This window comes from Canis aureus, chromosome 16 (assembly GCF_053574225.1).
Source record: "Canis aureus isolate CA01 chromosome 16, VMU_Caureus_v.1.0, whole genome shotgun sequence".
Lineage (NCBI taxonomy): Eukaryota > Metazoa > Chordata > Mammalia > Carnivora > Canidae > Canis > Canis aureus.
Window position 1 is genome coordinate 16,667,645 of NC_135626.1, and position 21,076 is coordinate 16,688,720.

The 21,076-nt window shown below is 38.1% G+C and overlaps 1 protein-coding gene across 8 annotated transcripts in view; it reads right to left on the reverse strand.

The window, feature by feature from the left end:
* GOSR1 (golgi SNAP receptor complex member 1) overlaps window positions 1-20,662 on the reverse strand; it is a 57,386-nt gene extending 36,724 nt beyond the window's left edge. For 7 of the 8 annotated variants that reach the window (XR_013354107.1, XR_013354106.1, XR_013354105.1 and 4 more), the window contains exons 1-6: window positions 20,505-20,662; window positions 17,538-17,658; window positions 11,884-11,971; window positions 11,416-11,523; window positions 6,361-6,452; window positions 2,906-2,980 (exon numbers count right to left, since the gene is read on the reverse strand). Coding sequence is in view for 5 of the 8 variants with exons in the window: in XM_077851849.1 (XP_077707975.1) it covers window positions 2,906-2,980; window positions 6,361-6,452; window positions 11,416-11,523; window positions 11,884-11,971; window positions 17,538-17,658; window positions 20,505-20,535 (515 nt within the window). In the remaining 3 variants the exon portion in view is untranslated. The remainder of the gene's footprint in view (window positions 1-2,905; window positions 2,981-6,360; window positions 6,453-11,415; window positions 11,524-11,883; window positions 11,972-17,537; window positions 17,659-20,504) is intronic. The other variant, XM_077851850.1, reaches the window with a different exon arrangement.
* Between the last annotated feature and the right edge of the window lie 414 nt (window positions 20,663-21,076).

A 21,076-nucleotide genomic window follows, 5' to 3' on the forward strand; every position in this document is an offset into this window, starting at 1 on the left:
CCAACATTAGGGAAATGGTTACATCTTGGTCTGTATTATGAGATATATGCAAAAATAAACCAATAATTTATCAAATAACATGCAAAAAGGCTCCCAATCTACCAGTAAAAAATGGTCACAGAATCTGTACTAACAAGTGATTTGAATTGTCTTTTTTGTGTTATTCATACTTTCTACTCTGAGAACTTTTATTATAAAGAGCACTTCTAGCTTCTGTAAGGAAAAAGTTCTGAAAAGACCTTGCCAATTCTTCCCTAAAGGACTTAGCCAATGACACAGAGATGACACTGAAAAAACAGAAAAAGTTTTCCATATTATTTGTACACCGATCATCTATGATTTTATGTTATTACCTAACAAATATTTATAATTTACCCACAAAAGATTGATTTTCCCAAAATGTATTTGGAATCTGTGTTCCAATGTTGAGAGCAATGACTGAGCCCTTGCTTTTGGTCTCAACAACTTCCCTAATTATTCTTCTTCTTTTTTTTTTTTTTTTTTGAAGATTTATTTATTTATGAGAGACAGAGACAGAGAGACAGAGAGAGAGAGGGGGGTGGGGGCAGAGACATAGGCAGAGGGAGAAGCAGGCTCCATGCAGGGAGCCCGATGCAGGACCCAATCCTGGAACTCCAGGATCACACCCTGAGCCAAAGGCAGACGCTCAACTGCTGAGCCACCCAGAAGTCCCAACAACTTCCCTAATTCATCAGAAGCTCATATTCCATACAACTCATCTGGCCTGCTTCTCTCTGTACAGAATGAGCACATATAAACTTTTTCACAAAAATACTGAAAGGAGTATATATAAAGTATATCATATGTAAAACTGAGAAAAATGGAAAACACCTTTTGATTTCCAATCTTCTCATCATTTTTATAACCCTAAATTATTTGTTATATGCTCCTGAACTGATATATTTTTTTTCCTGTAAAATGAACAATATAAAACTCCTGAAGGGTTTTCTTTGAATTGTCAAAATGAAGGCAAAACTGCAAATTTTCATATATAATTTATAGAAAAAGTGTTTGGAAATTACTGGAAATAAACAATATTAATTTATATCATTACTCTGGTATACTACAGCAACAAATTATTCTTTTTTTTTTTTTTTTTTTAAATATTTTATTTATTTATTTAGGATAGTCACAGAGAGAGAGGGAGAGGCAGAGACACAGGCAGAGGGAGAAGCAGGCTCCATGCACCGGGAGCCTGACGTGGGATTCGATCCCGGGTCTCCAGGATCGCGCCCTGGGCCAAAGGCGGGCGCCAAACCGCTGCGCCACCCAGGGATCCCCAAATTATTCTTAATGTAATTCAACTACAGCATTTCTTTCTTTTTTTTTTTTTAAGATTTTATTTATTTATTTGACAGGGAGAGAGCACAAGCAGGGGGAGCAGCAGAAGGAGATGGAGAAGGGAGCCTGACATGGGGCTCAATTCCAGGACCTCAGGACTATGACCTGGGTCCGAAGGCAGACGCTTAACTGAGCCACCCAGGCACCCTCATTTCTAACTTTTTAACATCTTTTTGAAGCAATAAATACAGAAACACTGACGCAATTTTAACCTTTACTTTGTGCTACTCGAGTGTCTTATCCCTCAAATCTACTCTGTAACTAAAGAATGTATTAATATAGTTTTGGATGTAACGCAAAATGGTGGTTTTCATCAAATACAAAAAGAACTACCAAAGCTAGGAGTAACTATAAACTAAACATACTCTAGGAAAGACTGCCCCCTTGTGCCAATCAATAACATTCAACAGATTAAGAAAGGACACTAAGAACTATATCCAACACTACAAGAACCCAGACTTCTAAAAAGGTCTTTTTCCATGTTCTGATTTCACCAGCTTATATTTAAAGTGGTGATCTTTAAAGAAAAATAAATTGAAAAGTACATTAAGATCCTTCAGACATGACTAATTTATGACATTTAGCAGCAAATATCAACATAATTTGTAACATTTAATTACTGTGGATACTAGCTGCTCAAGGGCTTAGAGGCTAAGCTCAGAGAGGAGTAACTTTCTGACCTCTAAGTTCTACAACAAAATGCAGAGAAAATATTAAAGAAACCAGTAGCTTGCAGAGAAAAACATACATGAAAAAGGGATAGAATATGGTGACTTGTTTTTAAAACATACAGAGTTCATTTTTAGGCTTTTCTTCTGAATTCTTAGATAATAAGATATTTTCTTTGGATCTGACCTATGGCCTGTTACTCTTTTTTTTTTTTTTTTTTTTTTTTTTTTTTTTTTTTTTTTTTTTTTTTTTTTTTTTTTTTTTGCCTGTTACTCTTTATAAAGCTTCTTGGGGGATCCCTGGGTGGCGCAGTGGTTTAGCGCCTGCCTTTGGCCCAGGGCGTGATCCTGGAGACCCGGGATCGAATCCCACGTCAGGCTCCCGGTGCATGGAGCCTGCTTCTCCCTCTGCCTGTGTCTCTGCCTCTCTCTCTCTCTCTGTGACTATCATAAATAAATAAAAATTAAAAAAAAAAATAAAGCTTCTTGGCTTATATAAGTGGTAACAGGGCATTAAAACATAAGTTATTATCAGCATCATTACTACTATCATTACTACTAATCAACAGCACCAAACAAATATATTAGATGGATTGACTTGCTAAAGAAAAGAACATTAAGGATAAAAAGATAAAAGTAAAAACTAAGTGATGTGAATGCAGATTTTGGATATTCCATAGCATAGTATCTTTCCTAATTAACAGCTAGAAAAGTTACAATTCCATTTCTACCAAATAGGGTTCTTAGGAGAATTAAATGAATCAGCACTGATAAAGCACTTGCTATAAAAAACACCACAAAACGTTTGTTACATCAACAAAGGAATTTGTAAGCATGAGAAGCTACATGGCATGTATGTATACAATAATACCTACTTTCGAAGGTGGTCATGTTCTTTCAAAAATAGTTCAGTTCTTCTGTTGTTTACTCCAGATCCACTTTTATATGACCTAGAATAAAACAGAAAATTTAAGAACATTTTTGGCAGATATTGCAAAATAGAAGTGATCGACTCCAGTAATATCCAAAGTAGATAAATTGAGCCTATTGTTTTGAGTGAACAGTTAAAATTCATTTTCATCTTCTAAAAATGATATCCATAATAAATAGAAAAATATAATTGCCTCTCTAATTTAGGGCTAAGTGTTTATTTTTTACCAAAATAATCCAACATTTTATTTTTTTTTTTTATTATTTTTTTAAAGATTTATTTATTCATGATAGACAGAGAGAGAGAGAGAGAGAGGCAGAGACACAGGCAGAGGGAGAAGCAGGCTCCATGCCAGGAGCCCGACACGGGACTCGATCCCGGGACCCCAGGATCCCGCCCTGGGCCAAAGGCAGGCGCGCTAAACTGCTGAGCCACCCAGGGATCCCCCTAATCCAACATTTTATTTTTTATTTATTAATTTTTTTTTTTTAATCCAACATTTTAAACAAACAAAAATCTTTTCCTCTGTCTACTATTGCTGTTATTATCTTTTTATATTATTGTCTCTTAATTTTCTCCAAATGGAGATAAAATTTTAACTGGTTACTACACAGCATATGGGGTAGGAAGCTACTGCTATAGAATGTTTTCCTTCACAATGGTATATGTAGTCTATCAGCTAAAGCCTATGGAGCTAAAATGAAGCTTGAGATCTGCCAATTCTGGCATTTGTCTTGGCTGTAAATGCACTAAAATTTACAAGAAAATAATTTTTATCATTACTATCAACACTCATGTTTCTGCTCTTTACTCATGTTAAAATTACAAAAACTAAATGCAAAATTCATGAAACTGAGGCACCTGGGTGGTTCAGTTGGTTAAGCGTCTGCCTTTGGCTCAGGTCAAGGTTCCAGGATCCTGGGATTGAGCCCTGCATCAGGCTCCCTGCTTGGTTGGGAGTCTGCTTCTGCCTCTCCCCTCTGCTTGTGCTCTTGCTTGTTCATTTTTTCAAAAAAATAAATGAAAGCTTTAAAAAAAATTCAAGAAACGGCACATATAGGAAGACAAAAGAGGGCCATGCTGATAAAACCGAACTGCTTGCTAAGAGGCAGTGCTAATTTGCAAAGCAGAGAAGGAAAGAAACCCCAGGAAAAGCATCATGAGATAACCAAAAACGCATAGAACTTGCAAGACAGACGATTCTTCTTCTTCTTTTTTTAAAGTAATTGCCACATCCAACATGGAGCTCAAACTCACAACCCAGAGATCAAGAGCCATGCACTCCTCCAACCGAGCCAGCCAGGGGCCCTGAAGACAGGTGATTTAGATTTAAATCTATACTGGCATCATTTATTATTAGCCAGTTAACCTTTTTTTTTTTTTTTTTGCCAGTTAACCTTTGACAAGTCTCTTAATACCTAGTTTTATAATTTAGTACTAATAATTTCATGAGAGACACAGAGAGAGAGAGAGAGAGAGGAAGGGAGGAAGAGACACAGGGGGGGAGAGAGAGAGAGAGAGAGAGAGAGAGGCAGAGACCCAGGCAGAGGGAGAAGCAGGCTCCATGCAGAGAGCCCGATGTGGGACTCGATCCCAGGTCTCCAGGATCAGGCCCTGGGCTGAAGGCGGCGCTAAACTGCTGAGCCACCCAGGCTGCCTAGTACTAATTATTTCTATCTATACCAAAAAACTATATGAAGCCAGAAAAGAGGTAATATATGGAAAAGTAGTGTACAATTGCAAAGAACCTTAAAATGTCAGTTATTACTACTATATCTCATCTTACTAATCATATTCTGCTTTGCATTATATTAACCTGAGTACATGTCTTACTCCTCTCTAGTATCCAGATTATAAACTCCTAGAGGGCTAAGTTGGTCTTTTCATTTCTAGCTTCTACTATGACTGATCAAGAGTCTTACTCATGGCTGGTAATCAGAAAATAGTTTAATGAATGGATGAACATGTTTATGATTATTTTTCAGAAAGCAAGTTATTATAGTGGGCTATATTCTAACAATTCCCACAAATTTGCCTCAACACCGGTTCTCAATGTATTCCTAAAAATACGTACATGAATAGTCTGTACAGGTATTAAGTAAAAGACTTACAAAAAAAAAAAAAAAAGACTTACATGTTCCTGAGAACAATAAATATTACAAAATATCTATCTAATTATGGCAAAAATGTTGCTTTTTTTTACTCCTACATGTTTCACAAAGTACATAAGACTAAACATTAAAAAAACAGAACATACAATAAAAATTAACTTTCCAAGATAATTTTTGGGGACAGGAACATAAATTTGATGGCTGGGTAATCCTCGATTAGTTTTGAGCAAAAATTCTGAATGAAATGAATATGAAATTACTTCTGTTGCAAAACTATTTTACTGTCGAACAAAATAAAGGATCTCTAGGAAAATATTTCTCAGAGTATACATGGTACGTATCAGATTATGATATGGTGATGTATACTATAGATATGTTTATGAAACATAAGATAATCATTACTTATGAAACATAAGTACCATAAATTTATCACAAGGGATGCCTAGGTGGTTCAGTAGTTGAACATCTGCCTTCGGCTCGGGTTGTGATCCTGGAGTCCCGGGATTGAGTACTGAATCAGGCTTCCTGCAGGGCGCCTGACTCTCCCTCTGCCTATGTGTTGCCTCTCTCTGTGTCTCTCATGAGTAAATAAATAAAATCTTTAAAAATAGTTAAATTATCACAAGGGAGACAATGATAAGCATCAATAGATGGTCCAAAAGTGGAAAGTCTTCACGTTTAATTAGCTGCCCAACAGATCTACAATTGTAAAAAATATTTTATTTATTTTTTATTTTTTAGATTTTACTTATTTATTTGAAAGAGAGAGAGGGGAGAAGCAGAGGGAGAGGAACAAGCAGACTCCTTGCTAAGTGTGGAACCCAATAGGGGCTTGATCCCATGACCCCAAGATCATGACCTGAGCAGAAATCAAGAGTCGGATGCTCAATTGACTGAGCTGCCCAGGCACTCTGAGAAAAAAAATTTAAATGTGCATATGAAATGCTAGACTGCATTATTGAACGTAAGGTAAATGGATGGAAGAACAAATCTTTAAAGTTATAGACTGAGATTAGCATAAAAACATTGGGAGTTCTTAAATAATTTGACATGGCTATGAAGTTTGAATAAAACCTGGAAAACAGATATTTCAAATTCCAGAGAAATAAAAGTTTCTTTCTTTACACACACACACACATATATACACATATACATACATATATATAAATTTATACACATACATATCTATAAAAATTACTGAGATACATATATATATATGTAACTGTTATCAGAAAGGGAAACACAGAGAGCTTCAACATCCTACAAAATAACATAAAAGGTAACTTACTCAATATCCTTTCGTACTGATCCCATCAAATTTTCCCTTTCCCGTATTGCCATAAAGTTTGCTTTGGTTTTATGGAATTCATGTGTATAATCCTGCAATAAATCAATATCCAATCTCAACATAAGCTCTTTATATGTTTTCATCTTATTGAACCAATTATATACTGTCATCATATGTTACTGTCAAGAAAATTGCTATTTAAGAATCAAATAGTCACGAGGTAAAAACAACATTATAGTCCCTTTCCTGAAGAGTGACCAACTTCTTTCAAATGAAAACAATTCAGTGTTGGGGTAATAGTACCACTAGATGGCTATCCCTTGTATCTTCTAGTACTTTGTCTTATGGGACAGAATTATAAAGAAAAAAATAACTTTAAGATAAAATGATTCCAAATAGCCTAGGATAAAACTTTGAGGGGTTCTCTCTACTTATTAGTGTACATCCAGTGGAGCTTACTTTCAAATTTCATCTTTTTGGAATTCCCACAGAAATTTAATTTCTAAACCAGTCAAAGGAAGAACAGATCCAAAAGAATTACGAAGAACAAAATAATCTTTAAATGTTTTTCTTTCTCGGGCAGCCCCGGTGGCTCAGGGGTTTAAGCGCCGCCTTCAGTCCAGGGCGTGATCCTGCAGACCGGGGATCAAGTCCCACATCAGGCTCTCTGCATGGAGCCTGCTTTTCCCTCTGCCTGTGTCTCTGTCTCTCTCTCTCTCTCTGTCTCTCATGAATAAATAAATAAAATCTTTAAAAATAAATAAATAAATAAATATTTTCCTTTCTCTACTACCATACTTTTAATTAAGGAGTATTCTTTACTTTTTAAAATTCAGAGATGCATACAGAGAAGATGAAAATCATAATTTCATCTCCCAGAAAGCCCCTACTGCCTCTTTGAACACAAAAATATAAAAATGGAGAGCATACTAAAAAGAGCACCAAAAGGAACAAAAATAAAAACCATCCTGTTCTAAAGCTCATAACTATGATCATTTTCTTCTATTTTCTTTCAGGAACTACATTTCTGTGTATACCAGCTTACCTATTATTTCTTTCATTTATGCTAAAGAAATCAAACTACAGTTGATTCTTGAACACCACAGACTTGAAATGCACAGGTCCACTACAATTCTGCAAATATATTTTCCTTATCATTTTTAAATAACACTTTCTCTTCTCTTACACTTTATTGTAAGAATACAGTATATAATATGTATAACATTCAAAGTATGTGTTAATCAACTGATTATGTTAGGCTTTTAGTCAACAATAGACTATTAGTACTTAAGTTTTTAAGGAAGGCAAAAGTTTTATGCAAATTTTCAACTGCACAGGAGTGGAGAGGTGGGATGTCAGACCCCTAATCCTTGCATTGTTCAAGGGTCAGCGGTATTCTGCTATATACTGTCTTTCCAGTAGTTCATAAAATATCAAGTAATCTTTTCATATTAACAAGTAGAAATCGGGGTCCCTGGGTGGCTCAGCGGTTTAGCACCTGCCTTCGCAGGGTGTGATCCTGGATTCCCGGGATCAAGTCCTACATCAGGCTCCCTGCATGGAGCCTGCTTCTCCCTCTGCCGGTGTCTCTGCTCTTCTCTCTCTCTCTATATATATATCTCATGAATAAATAAATAAAATCTTTTTAAAAAAAAGAAATCTATGTTCTTTTTAATAGCTGTATAGAATTCTATCTTATGACTACCATAATTTAGTAAATACCCTATTAGTAAACATTTTAGTTACTTTTGTCTTAAAAAATGCCATTTGAAAAATAAATATTCTGTATACATACTTAACTCCTCTTTTTATTTTTATTTTATTTTAATTTTTTTAAACATTTATTTTTTTATTTTTATTTTTTAACATGGCTGCATGTATTTTTTTTTTAAGATTATTTATTTATTTATTCATAGAGACAGAGAGAGAGAGGCAGAGACACAGGCAGAAGGAGAAGCAGGCATCATACAGAGAGCCTGATGTGGGACTCGATCCAGGGTCTCCAGGATCCACCCTGGGCTGCAGGCGGCGCTAAACCACTGCACCACGGGGGCTGCCCTTAACTCCTCTTTTTAAAGTGTGAAGAAAAGTGGATTAAAGAATCTTACATTAAAATTGATAGTACTAACCCACCAATAGATTTAATAGACCACCAATTCATGTTCCCAGCAACAGTGAATGAGGGCTCATTTTTCTATATATATATATTTTTAATTTTATTTACTTATGATAGTCATACAGAGAGAGAGAGGCAGAGACATAGGCAGAGGGAGAAGCAGGCTCCATGCACTGGGAGCCCGATGTGGGATTTGATCCCGGGTCTCGAGGATTGCGCCCTGGGCCAAAGGCAGGTGCCAAACCGCTGCGCCACCCAGGGATCCCATTTTTCTATATTCTTGTAATACGCTACTAGATGCTTCAATATTTGCTAGCTGTTCTTCAATATTTGCTAACTATTCTGACAGGTGAAAAATCTTTTCTCATTTTGATTCATATATTTTCTTTTCAGCATGTGGCTGAACATCTTTTTACAGTTTTGGACATTTTCTGTCAACAGCCAGTTTGTATCCTTTGCTCATTTTCCTATTAGGTTACTTTTTAAATTTCTATTATTTCTGTACATTAAGCAAATTAGACATTCATTATAGGTTCTGTTATTAGGTATTGTTTAAAAATGTATAATTTCTACAATGTTTAATTTCACCCATTCTAAACTCCTGTAGTTTTTCTACATATAAGTCTTTGATCCATTTAGAATTTATTCTGAATGTGAGGATTGAGACAGAAATTCAAGTTTGTCCCCTCTCCCCACACAATTTGCTGACTGCTACAGGTCTATTTAATTTACGATACCTCTTGTTCCTACTCATTTAAAATACCACTTTTATCAGAAACTTAATTTCTATGTCTGCTCTGTTGTATTGGTATTTTTTTTCTCCAGAATCAAACTTTTTTTTTAAAGATTTTATTTATTTATTTATTCATAGAGAGAGAGAGAGAGAGAGAGAGAGGCAGAGACACAGGCAAAGGAAAAAGCAGGCTCCACGCAGGGAGCCCAACATGGGACTCGATCTCGGGTCTCCAGGATTACACTCTGGGCTGCAGGCGGCGCCAAACCGCTGCGCCACCAGGGCTGCCCAGAATCAAACTGTCTTAATTCTTCTAACTTCTTAACAGGTTTTAATATCTGGGAGAATTAGGCACTCTTTACTACTTACCTTCATTTTCACGTTTGTTTTGTTTTGTTTTTTAGATTTTATTTATTCATGAGAGACACAGAGAGAAAGAGAGAGGAAGAGACCCAGGAAGAGGGAGAAGCAGGCTCCATGCAGGGAGCCCGATGCAGGACTCGATTCCGGGTCTCCAGATCATGCCCTGGGTTGAAGGCAGTGCTAAACCGCTGAGCCACCCAGGCTGCCCAACACATTTTTTTTTCTCCTTTGGTTGCACTTGTATGTTTGTGATTCCAAATGAACTTTGTTGTCATTTCGGCAATTAAAAAAAAAAAAAAGAAAAAGAAAAAAGAAACAAAAACCTCTTTTTCCATTTGGAGGGACTCAACTTATAGGCTGATTTAGAGAGACATCTTCCTATCCAAAGGCAGAGTAATTCTTTCCTTTACTTAAATCTACTTTCATTTTACTAAGTTTTTTTTTTTTTTTTTAAGATTTTATTTATTTGACAGAAAGAGCGTGTGTACAAGTAGGGGAAGCAGTGGAGAGAGAAGGAGAAGCAGGCTCTCCGCTGAGCAGGAAGCCCAAAGTGGGGCTCAATCTCAGGACTCTAGGATTATGACCTGAGCCGAAGGTATATACTTAACTCACTGGAGCCACCCGGGGGCCCAATCTCAGTAAAGTTTTATACATGCAAGTCCTATTCATTCTTATTAAATTTATATACAAGGATTTTAGTTTCTTCCATTATATTTTCTAACAGGTTATTGGTTATATATAGGAAAACTTCTTGCTTTACTATATTAATTTTGTAATCTACCATCTTAATTTCTTTCTAATTTTTTAAGTTGTTTTTCTTAGTAGTATTAGATAATCTTTTCACTGCTACATAATACGTTTTGCCTCTTCCTTGTCACTATTTAGATCTTGTTTATTTATATCTCTGTCTAATTGCACCACCAAGAGCTTCCATTTTTATTTATTTATTTTTTTTAAATTTTTATTTATTTATGATAGTCACAGAGAGAGAGAGAGGCGCAGAGACACAGGCAGAGGGAGAAGCAGGCTCCATGCACTGGGAGCCCGATGTGGGATTCGATCCAAGGTCTACCAGGATCGCGCCCTGGGCCAAAGGCAGGCGCCAAACCGCTGCGCCACCCAGGGATCCCCACCAAGAGCTTCCAAAACAATATTAAATACCTGTGGTGACTGGGGATATCTTTATCTTGTTTCTTTAAAGGGAATGCTTTCAGAGCTTTATCATTAAGCATCATGCTCGTTTTAATATGATATACACATTTTACCTTAGGTAAATGAAGTGTCTTCCTATTCTTATTTTTACAACAGTTTTTAAAATTAGAAATGATCGCTTAATTTTTTTAATATTAAAAACATTTACCTTCCTATTCGAACTACATTTTTAATATATCTGTATATATAAATTTTTAAGAGTTTATTTAATTTTATTGGTATACATTTAATATTTTCTTAAATATACTAAATATAGTAAATTACCGTCTTTCTACATTATCTTCAAAGCCTGATGAAAGTATACTCTAAACCACCATATTGTGGCCTATGCATGCCATTAGCTCTTCCACTGTTATTGCTAGCTACCAAGGTCTCCCACAGTAGAAGTATGTACCTAGTGATGAATGTTATTCATTTTTACCAGGCAAAAGCAAGAGCTATCAGGTATTTTCAGAATTTTATTATAACAAGGGGGGAAAAAAAGTAAAACAAGACAGATTTCTATAGCATAATATTTATTGTCTCAGAAGATTCTTCCCTTTAGTCTCTAAAATACATGTATATGCATTCTATTCAGGGATTTAAAAAAACTCACTACAGTAACTTAAAAGTCTGAAGCCCAATATATTACCTGCAATATATCTCTATGTCTCTGTAACGTATGCATCAGTGCTGCATTCAAAGATGGGACACCCGCACTGTTGGTATATTCTGCCATTTTATCATTTACCCCTGTAAGCTAAAAAGAAGAGGAAGGAAAAGAAAACCAATAAAAATATTTTTAAAAGCACTATAAAGAGATAAAAGTAAATTATTTGCCTGTATGCTCTTCTGGCTAACAACAAAGCAAACAAAAAGCCACCCCAAAAGCAAAATGACAGGCAAGGATTCAGTATTTCCCCCCTAATAAAGGCTAAAATAACACCCGTAAGACTTGAGAATGACTATAATAAAAATTCAAGGGGCCTCGGCAGGCACATATCTTGGATGAAAGGGTGATTTCAATAAACATGTCTGCATTAATATAATCGAGTACCATATCTAACAAGTGATTAACACAGCTGACTAGTAAAACAGCCAATTAACAGAAAGTACTTACTCTTGCCAAAAGCTGTTCAATCTCAATTGCCATCGTTTCAAACATTCTATCTTGGCTTGATCCATTTAAAAGGGGTGTTGTGTCAGAACTAAAGAGAAGTTCCAGTAAAGAGAATCCATTACTTAAACCTAAACCTTTAAAACATACTTAAAATAATAAGGTAATTATTCTTAAAGAGGGCAAGTGGAACCTCAGAGACATTCTGTTTAAGAAACTAGCTTTTCGGGGATCCCTGGGTGGCTCAGCGGTTTAGCGCCTGCCTTTGGCCCAGGGCGCGATCCTGGAGTCCTGGGATCGAGTCCCATATTGGGCTCCCGGCATGGAGCCTGCTTCTCCTTCCTCCTGTGTCTCTGCCTCTCTTTTTCTGTCTATCATAAATAAATAAATAAATAAATAAATAAATAAATAAATAAATAAATCAATCTTTAAAAAAAAAAAGAAAGAAACTAGCTTTTCTAGAAAAATCACACACATTCTAAATATTAAATTCAGTATAAAATAGGTGTTTTTTTGTTTTTTTGTTTTTTTTTTTTTGAGAGTGTACACGCACATATGGTGGTGGATGGGTGAATGGCGAGGGGCAGAGGGAGAGAGAGAATCTTAAGAAGGTTCCAAGCCCCGTATGGAACCTGACACAGGACTTGATCTTATGACCGTTAGATCATGACCTGAGCCGAAATCAAGAGCTGGATACTTAACTGACTGAGCCGAGCCACCAAGGCACCTCCAATATAAAGTATAATTGTACATAAGGTTTTTCTGAGCTTTAATATATCTAACCTTAGTAATGTAAAGTAACTTAAGCTGTGGCAGTGCCCAATTAAATGCTGAATCTAAAAAAAACAAATTATGTGTAACAAAACTGGAGAACTAAGTAGTACTACATAAAAAAGAAAGTATAAAAGGTATTATGAATTATGTCATGAGATCTGTGAAGAACAGTCTTTCTAATTTTTACTCCTAAGCAATAATGGTTATTCAAATTAAGTTCTCTTTTCTTTCCTCGACTCTTGTCAAAAAGAAATAAAATTGAGATTTATATGATTCACACACTGGATTACTAGTTATTAAGTAATCAGGAACTGGCTTTAAGGCTAAAATAGATAGCCATGTCCAGCAGGGAGGTTTCAGAACCAAATTTCTACATTTCTACTTATATTATGCAATTCAGTAGGGGTTTTCTTGGTTATTTTTACAAAAACGTGAACTGTTTTCTAATCTGAATAGTCAGTCAAAAATCTAACTTTTTACAAGTGAAACTTATGTTTGACAGATTCAAATTCTTTTTTTTAAGATTTTATTTATTTATTCATTAAAATCTAACTTTTTACAAGTGAAACTTACGTTTGACAGATTCAAATTCTTTTTTTTTTTTTTTTAAGATTTTATTTATTTATTCATTAGAGAGAGAGAGAGAGAGAGAAGCAGGCTCCTTGCAGAGCCCGATGTGGAACTCGATCCCGGGACCTAGGGATCACGCCCTGAGCCAAAGATTGATGCTCAATCTCCTAAGCCACCCGGGCATCCCAACAGATTCAAATTTTAAAACCAGATGTCCTTGACAGGTCAGGTGGCTCAGCAGTTTCACAGTTTCCTAGAGACCCAGGATCGAGTCCCATGTCAGGCTACCTGCATGGAGCCTGCTTCTCCCTCTGCCTGTGTCCCTGCCTCTCTCTCTCTCTCTCATGAATAAATGGGTAAAATCTTTAAAAATTAAAAATAAATAAATAAATAAAACCAGATGTCCAGAAAATTTATTTTGCCTCTTCTGAAAATCGACTAACCTTCATTTGGTCCCCAAATGGTATGCATTATCATGTGAGCAGCTCAACTGAGATCTCAGTTCTACTGAACACAGATAAGTACCCAGGCAATGACAATGCTCTTCAATCTTACTGAAGACTTTGTCCTGCCCTGTGACAGTGCTTGGGTGTGGTAAATGAAAATAGATTAAATCGGGATCCCTGGGTGGCGCAGCGGTTTGGCGCCTGCCTTTGGCCCAGGGAGCGATCCTGGAGACCCAGGATCGAATCCCACGTTGGGCTCCCTGCGTGGAGCCTGCTTCTCCCTCTGCCTGTGTCTCTGCCTCTCTGTCTCTCTCTGTGTGACTATCATGAATAAATAAATAAAATCTTAAAAAAAGATAGATTAAATCATCAGTTTAACATAAAAAAAAAAAAAAACACTTTGGCTACTATTTCCCCTCTCCACATACAATTCCACAGCAATAGTAATGGGAAACAAAGTAACCAAAAAGTAACCAATGAAAAGGATTTTTACTTAAAATGCTTAATTAGGTGTGAAATTTTTATTTCTAATTTACTTGTCTTAAAATATATCCAAATACCTAGTTCTTTTTTTTTTTTTTTTAAGATTTTATTTATTCATGAAAGACAGAGAGAGAGAGACAGAGAGAGAGAAAGAGAGAGAGAGAGGCAGAGACACAGGCAGGGGAGAAGCAGGCTCCATGCAGGGAGCCCGATGCTGGACTCAATCCCAGGACTCCAAGATTATGCCCTGGGCCGAAGGTAGGTGCCAAACCGCTCAGCCACCCAGGGATCCCTCCTAGTTCTTTTTTTTTTTTTTTTTTCCTCCTAGTTCTTTATCATATGTTAGAGCTAACCCAATGTTCTATGGTTACTTCTTAGAATGTGCCCAGGCAAAAATGCTCTAAATACTACTAATAGGGTTCCTCCCCAGATATATGAAAAAGAACAATGGGCCAACAAATGTGAGCTCTCTGAGGAGGGAAACTGCTTGTTCACAGATATATGGCAAGCACCTAGAACAGTGTCAGGCACATGGTAGATACTCATTAAATACTTGAATAAATGAAGAGACAATCTCCATTTTCACCATTCTCAGAGTCTATGAGTCCAGGGAAATGGTCAAAAACCTCTCCACAATACTACAATTCAGTTAAAGTGAATTCACATTATAGTTAATGTGATGATCCATAGACCATAAAGTTCTCAAAACACAAAAAGTAGGGCAGCCCTGGTGGCGCAGCGGTTTAGCGTCGCCTGCAGCCCGGGGTGTGATCCTGGAGACCCAGGATTGAGTCCCACATCGGGCTTCCTGCAAGGAGCCTGCTTCTCCCTCTGCCTGTGTCTCTGCCTCTCTCTTCGCTCTCTCTGAATGAATAAATAAAGAAATCTTAAAAAAAAAAAAAATTTCTCCTAGATGAAAAATTCCAGTCATCACCGAGTTTATTCAGTATGACATGTTTTCAATCTAGGCAATAACAACACTTTATTTTTTATTTTATTTTTTTATTTTTTTAGATTTTATTTATTTATTCATGAGAGACACAGACTGAGAGAAAGAGGCAGACACAGAGGCAGAGGGAGAAACAGGCTCCATGGAGGGAGCCCGACGTGGGACTCGATCCCAGGACCCCAGGATCACACCCTGGGCTGAAGGCAGCCCTAAACCGCTGAGCCACCCAGGGATCCCAATAACAACACTTTAGAATATACATTGAATCTTTGATCCTCATGGCCTTAGGTTTCTTTTTTTTTTTTTAATTTTTATTTATTTATGATAGTCACACAGAGAGAGAGAGAGGCAGAGACATAGGCAGAAGGAGAAGCAGGCTCCATGCAGGCTCCATGCACCAGGAGCCTGACGTGGGATTCGATCCCGGGTCTCCAGGATCGCGCCCTGGGCCAAAGGCAGGCGCTAAACCACTGCGCCACCCAGGGATCCCTGGCCTTAGGTTTCTTACTGAAGGGAGAGTTGGGCTGTAGGAAATCTACAAAGTCAGTCCCAATTTGTTGTAGAAGTATTACGTTCATGAAGCACATAAAATATAGAAAAAGCATCATGTAATTGTGTCTCTTGACAATTCAGAGTTTTACTTTTTTTTTTTTTTTTTCAATTCAGAGTTTTAAAACTGTATACTCACTGGCATAATCAAGCAGGACACTTAAATACAGGAAAAATGCTTTTCGGTGATAAAATAAGTTTACACATACAAAAGAACCCTCGTCATTTTCTTTACCTGCTAAGTAAAGGCAAGTCCAAAATAACATCATGCAACCAAAGCTATATGACATGGCAACAGCTTACTTTTAGGTCCTATAGTCAGTATGTTGGCCCTGCTATTGTTAATTCTTTAATAATTTGCCCTTATTTAAAAGAAGCAATACTTTGGCTATGATGTTGAAATGACTCTTTTTGTTGGAATGTTCATAAAAAGGTTTAGAGTGGAGTGCCTAGGTGGCTCAATCAGTTAAGTGTCTGCCTTCTTCTCCGGTCATGAGTATCACATTGGGGTCCCTGCTCAGTGAGAAGTCTGCTTCATCCTCCTCTTCTGCCTCTCCTTCTTACTTGTACTTCCTTCTCTCTCTCTCTCTCTCTCTCTCTCTCTCAGATAAATAAATAAATAAGCAAGTAAATAAATAAATAAATAAAAACTTGAAAAAGAAAAAGAAAAAGTTTTAGAGCACAGGCTCTGGAGACAGAAAGACCTGGGTTCAAATCCATGCTCAATTTTTATTGTTTTATAATGATTGGCTGAAAAAAAATCCCACCCACAGCCAATCCTCAAAAAAGTATGTGAAATAAAGGATAACAACTCTGCTACCAGCAATTCCACTGCTAGATATGTGCCATTTTTATAGGTAAAAATGTTCTTTTTTTTTTTTTTTTTTTGGTAAAAATGTTCTTATCAGTCTTCATATACAGCTCTTACAACAGTATCTGACACGTGATGAACACTGTGTCAGCTATTAAGTTAATTAGCAAAAATTAGAAACAATGTCCATCTGCAAATTATAATAAACAACAACACAACCACAATGATGCTGTATGTAGCAAATGAATATACCACAGTTAAACGTACCCAAAGCTTCATCACAAAGATAATGTTAAACAAAAACCAAGTTGCAAAGTAACTATTGTAGTTAAGATACTACAAATTGTTAGGAACACAAACATATTAGTAAAAACATAAGATTATAGGGAGGCAGAAAATGGGAAATTAGGGGCTTCAACTGAACTGATAATGATTATTTCTTAAAGAGGAAAACAGGCACATGAGGATTCATTATTCTTCATACCTTTCTAAGTATCTTAAATATTTCCTAATATTTTTTTAAACAAGTGGATGGTCTAAAGTGAGCATAAGATTCAAAGATAAGGATACATTTTCCCTATGTTCAATGCAATACTGTTCTGGTTTCTCAAAAAAGAACCAAAATTAAAAACAACTTCAATGATTAATAGTGAGGATACACACTGCATTAGATTCATTATAAAACACCAGAATAGCAGTATGTATACTTTACATTTGAATAGTTTCTTAGATCCATTTAACAACCAGGAGTTATAAGAAATACAATGTGGGAAATCAACCACATTCCCTTACACTGGCTAAACTGGAAACTTACCTCTGATACAGACTCATTCTTAAGCCTTAGCATTTTCCTCCTGACACCATCACAACCTTCACCTAAGGATCCCAAATAAATGCTAGTCTCAAGAATTAAGAAAAATTTTTATAAATTACTAACATATAAATAACAAAAACACATAAAATACCAAAAATTCACCAATAGACTGAGTTACAGAGTTACATATTTTAGCTTATTTTTTAATGATTTTAAAAACATTCTATGGCTTAAGGCATAAGAGACAGAATCTGGTAGTACCTATACCTGTCGCGTCTTCCATCTCGGGCACCGCTGTGACTGTAACTTGTACATAGTTTACTGAAGGAAACTAGTTTCAGGTCAAGTTCATTTTCCAGCTGTCGAGCTTGTTTTCTGAGATCTTTGACAAAATTTTAAAAGCAAATAATTAAACACGAAGAGTCCATCACCCAGACATAAAAATCACAAAACTATTCTGAAGAAAACAAACTATGAAAATAATCATATATTGATCTAGATTCCCCATTAAGAAAAGTGTTAAAAGGAGAAAGCCAAAGACTTCCCCAGAAAAGCACACTGTCTCTTATTTAAACTTCAGATGGGTCATGAAATGGAGAGACAGTGAGAGGTGGAAATTTCCCCTGTATTCCATTATAGCTAGGCAACAACTGTTGTTCTAACATTCCTGAAATGGTTTCTGTAACAATGACTAAAATTTTGTAATTTGGGGGGAAAACAGAAGACAACACAAATCATAAAAGAACCTGAGTATGGTTTATGATCAGCATTACATCAACTTATCAATTAACTTCATAAAAGAGAACCCATCACTGTTTTCGACTGAGGTTTTCCTGTCTCTTTACATTCCAAAGCTTATGAATTTCTTAGTAGAATGAGTTATTAACTGACGCTTAAAGAAACAATAATTATTAACAAAGGATTAAAAATTGGCCTTTCAGTAAGTTTACTGAAGGAAATTCACAGAGGCTAAAATTAATAATAAACTATGTGACTAACAAGGTCAAATATAAGTATGACAAAAATAAGGGCCTAAGTTTTAAAAGAACAGAAGCAAAAAGAAACATTATAGTAATTTGGCTTAGTGGTTGAGGGAGAGAAGTCCAGTCAGGAAACCCACATCTAGATGTGAGTACTTTCTTTTTTCTTTTTTTTTTTTTTTAATTTTTATTTATTTTATGATAGTCACAGAGAGGGAGAGAGAGAGAGGCAGAGACATAGGCAGAGGGAGAAGCAGGCTCCATGCACCGGGAGCCCGACGTGGGATTCGATCCCAGGTCTCCAGGATCGCGCCCTGGGCCAAAGGCAGGCGCCAAACCACTGCGCCACCCAGGGATCCCTAGATGTGAATACTTTCATTCATGGTAAAGTGGGCCTCAAAATACAAGGGCTGAAATATATAAAGAAATATTATAAGGACCTCATCTCTCAGGAATAAGGATTACAAAACATTACTTCAATATATTTATCAGCAACCAGAAGTAGGAAGCAGTAGAACACAGTGGAACATATTTTGCCAGAGACCAGGTCTCCGCATCTTATCCCATCCTAACATCCTGAGATTTTGAGAACTTGGCTCTGAGATTTATTGAAAATCTACTGAACCAATGAACCTTCACTTTTTGTTTTGTTTTTAGGATTTATTTATTTATTTTTAAAGAATTTACTTATTCATGAGAGACAGAGAGAGAGAGAGAGAGAGGCAGAGACACAGGCGGAGGGAGAAGCAGGCTCCATGCAGGGAGCCCGATGTGGGACTCGATCCGGGGACTCCAAGATCACGCTCTGGGCTGAAGGGAGGCACCAAACCACTGAGCCACCCAGGGATTTATTTATTTGAGAGAGAGACAGTGAGCATGAGCAAGGGGCGGGGGGGGGGGGGTGGGACAGAAATCCTCAAGCAGACTCCTGCTGAGCTAGCAGCCCAAGCAGGGCTCCATCCCAGGACCCTACCTTCAGGGTTTTTCTATGCATTAGTAACCATGTGCTTAAAGCCCTCGGCACAGAGTAGGATGTCAACAACAAGCTGCTGTAATTATCACAACATGGCGCTTCAAAAAACTATAGCCTAACGACTAGTATTAAGGATACCAATAGCCGCTTCTACAGAACTTAAAAATATTTTCTATCTAGCACACACATTTCAAATAGGCATTTAAATACATGTTTTAAACTATAATCATGCTTCTCTGCAACTAGAACTGTCCTCCCTAGTAGAAAACATCCAAAAACCAAACCAAAACAATACAAAGCATTCTGAAAGTGTAATAAGGAAAATACGGACGAACTTCGAACTAAGCTCCTAGACCAACCAACTGGCTGCTGGGGACAGTACTGTTACTTGTGGTTTCCAAGAGGCTTCGGAGAGTAGCTCCCATTGTAATAGAGCAGAGAGACAATGGAAAGAAACAGATGAGCCTTCTCTGACCCTCGGTCGTCATCATGGTCCAGGAGGGAATTTTATAACAGCCCACTCTATCGGAACATATTTTCATTAATTCAATAAACGTACTTGTCAAATCACAAGACAGGTTTTTTTTTTTTTTGGGGGGGGGGGTGCTAAAGAGGTATATAGCAAATGCAATCACCGCAATTCACACTGGTTCTCTCAACTTTCGCTTTTTAATAAAACCCATCTCCACGGCAGAGGGTAATTATTTCCTCAGTCTCCAAACCGCGACTCGAAGTCTCCAAACCCAATCCTCGAAGTCCCAGCCCTCAGTCCTGCCAAAGGGACCGAGGAGGAGACACTCCGTCCATAGAACTTCCCTCGATGGACCGGACTGACAAGTTCCTTCTTCCCCTTATCCTACTCCGCTGTCCAACAGTGACCTCAACTCTTAAAACGCTGACTCTTCCAGCCTCCTGGGGTCGGGATATTCTCGCTCAAAACTCGTCTCCTCTCAGAGTTCGTCCCCCAAGCCCCTTCGTCCAAGTTCGCCTGGCCCCTCAACTCCGCTCTCCCCCAGGGACTCAGGACCTTCCTTCCCCGCCCAGCTCCTTCCGCCCACCTCTGTCCCAAGTCTCGCTGCCTCTCGGCTCAGCCCCCCTGCCCCAGACCGTTCGGGCTCTTCAGCCCCCAGGCCAGGGGCTCCCACTAGAGAAGCCTCACCCGTCAGCTCGGCCGCTCCGGAGGCCGGGCTCTTTCCTCTGCCGCCTCCCCCAAGACCCGTCCTTACCCAGCCCTTCTACCTCTTGGTGAGACCCACACGGAAGCCTCGCCCTCACCTTCCCAGTAATTGCTGGTTCCTGCAGCCATCTTTGTTGTCCAACGTCAGTCGGGATAGGAGAGTAGAGACGAGGCGAGCCAGAGAATCACTTCCGCACCTTCTTCCGCCCCGGCGCCAGGGCCGACGGGATACGTCAGTTTCCACGGACACCGCCCCCCGGCGGCCAACTAATCGTTTCACAGCTCTTCAGCAATGGGGCTGGAAACCATTTTTAATCCCAGACACTACCTGAGTGTCTGTCCTGGTGCTGCTCCTGCCCTCTCCGGCGCCCCAAACCCGCATCATCGCCCTCAGGTCAGCTTACCCCCTCTCTCAGCAGGAGCCAGCGTGGCGGAGAAGAAAGTCATCGCCAGTGTTCAGCCAACCGCTTTCCCTTCTCGGCGCCGCAGGCTCTTTTCTTCCCAAGACGAGCCCTTTCTTCCGGCCTCCTCCGCGGGTGCTCCAGCATCCCTCGGGCTCTGGCAGGTGTGCGGCCTACCCGGCCGACTGCGTCCGTGTACCTCGTCCGGCCCCCTCAACCTGTCGGAATCAGCCGTCCAAAGCCGCCCCGAAAGACACACAAATCATCGC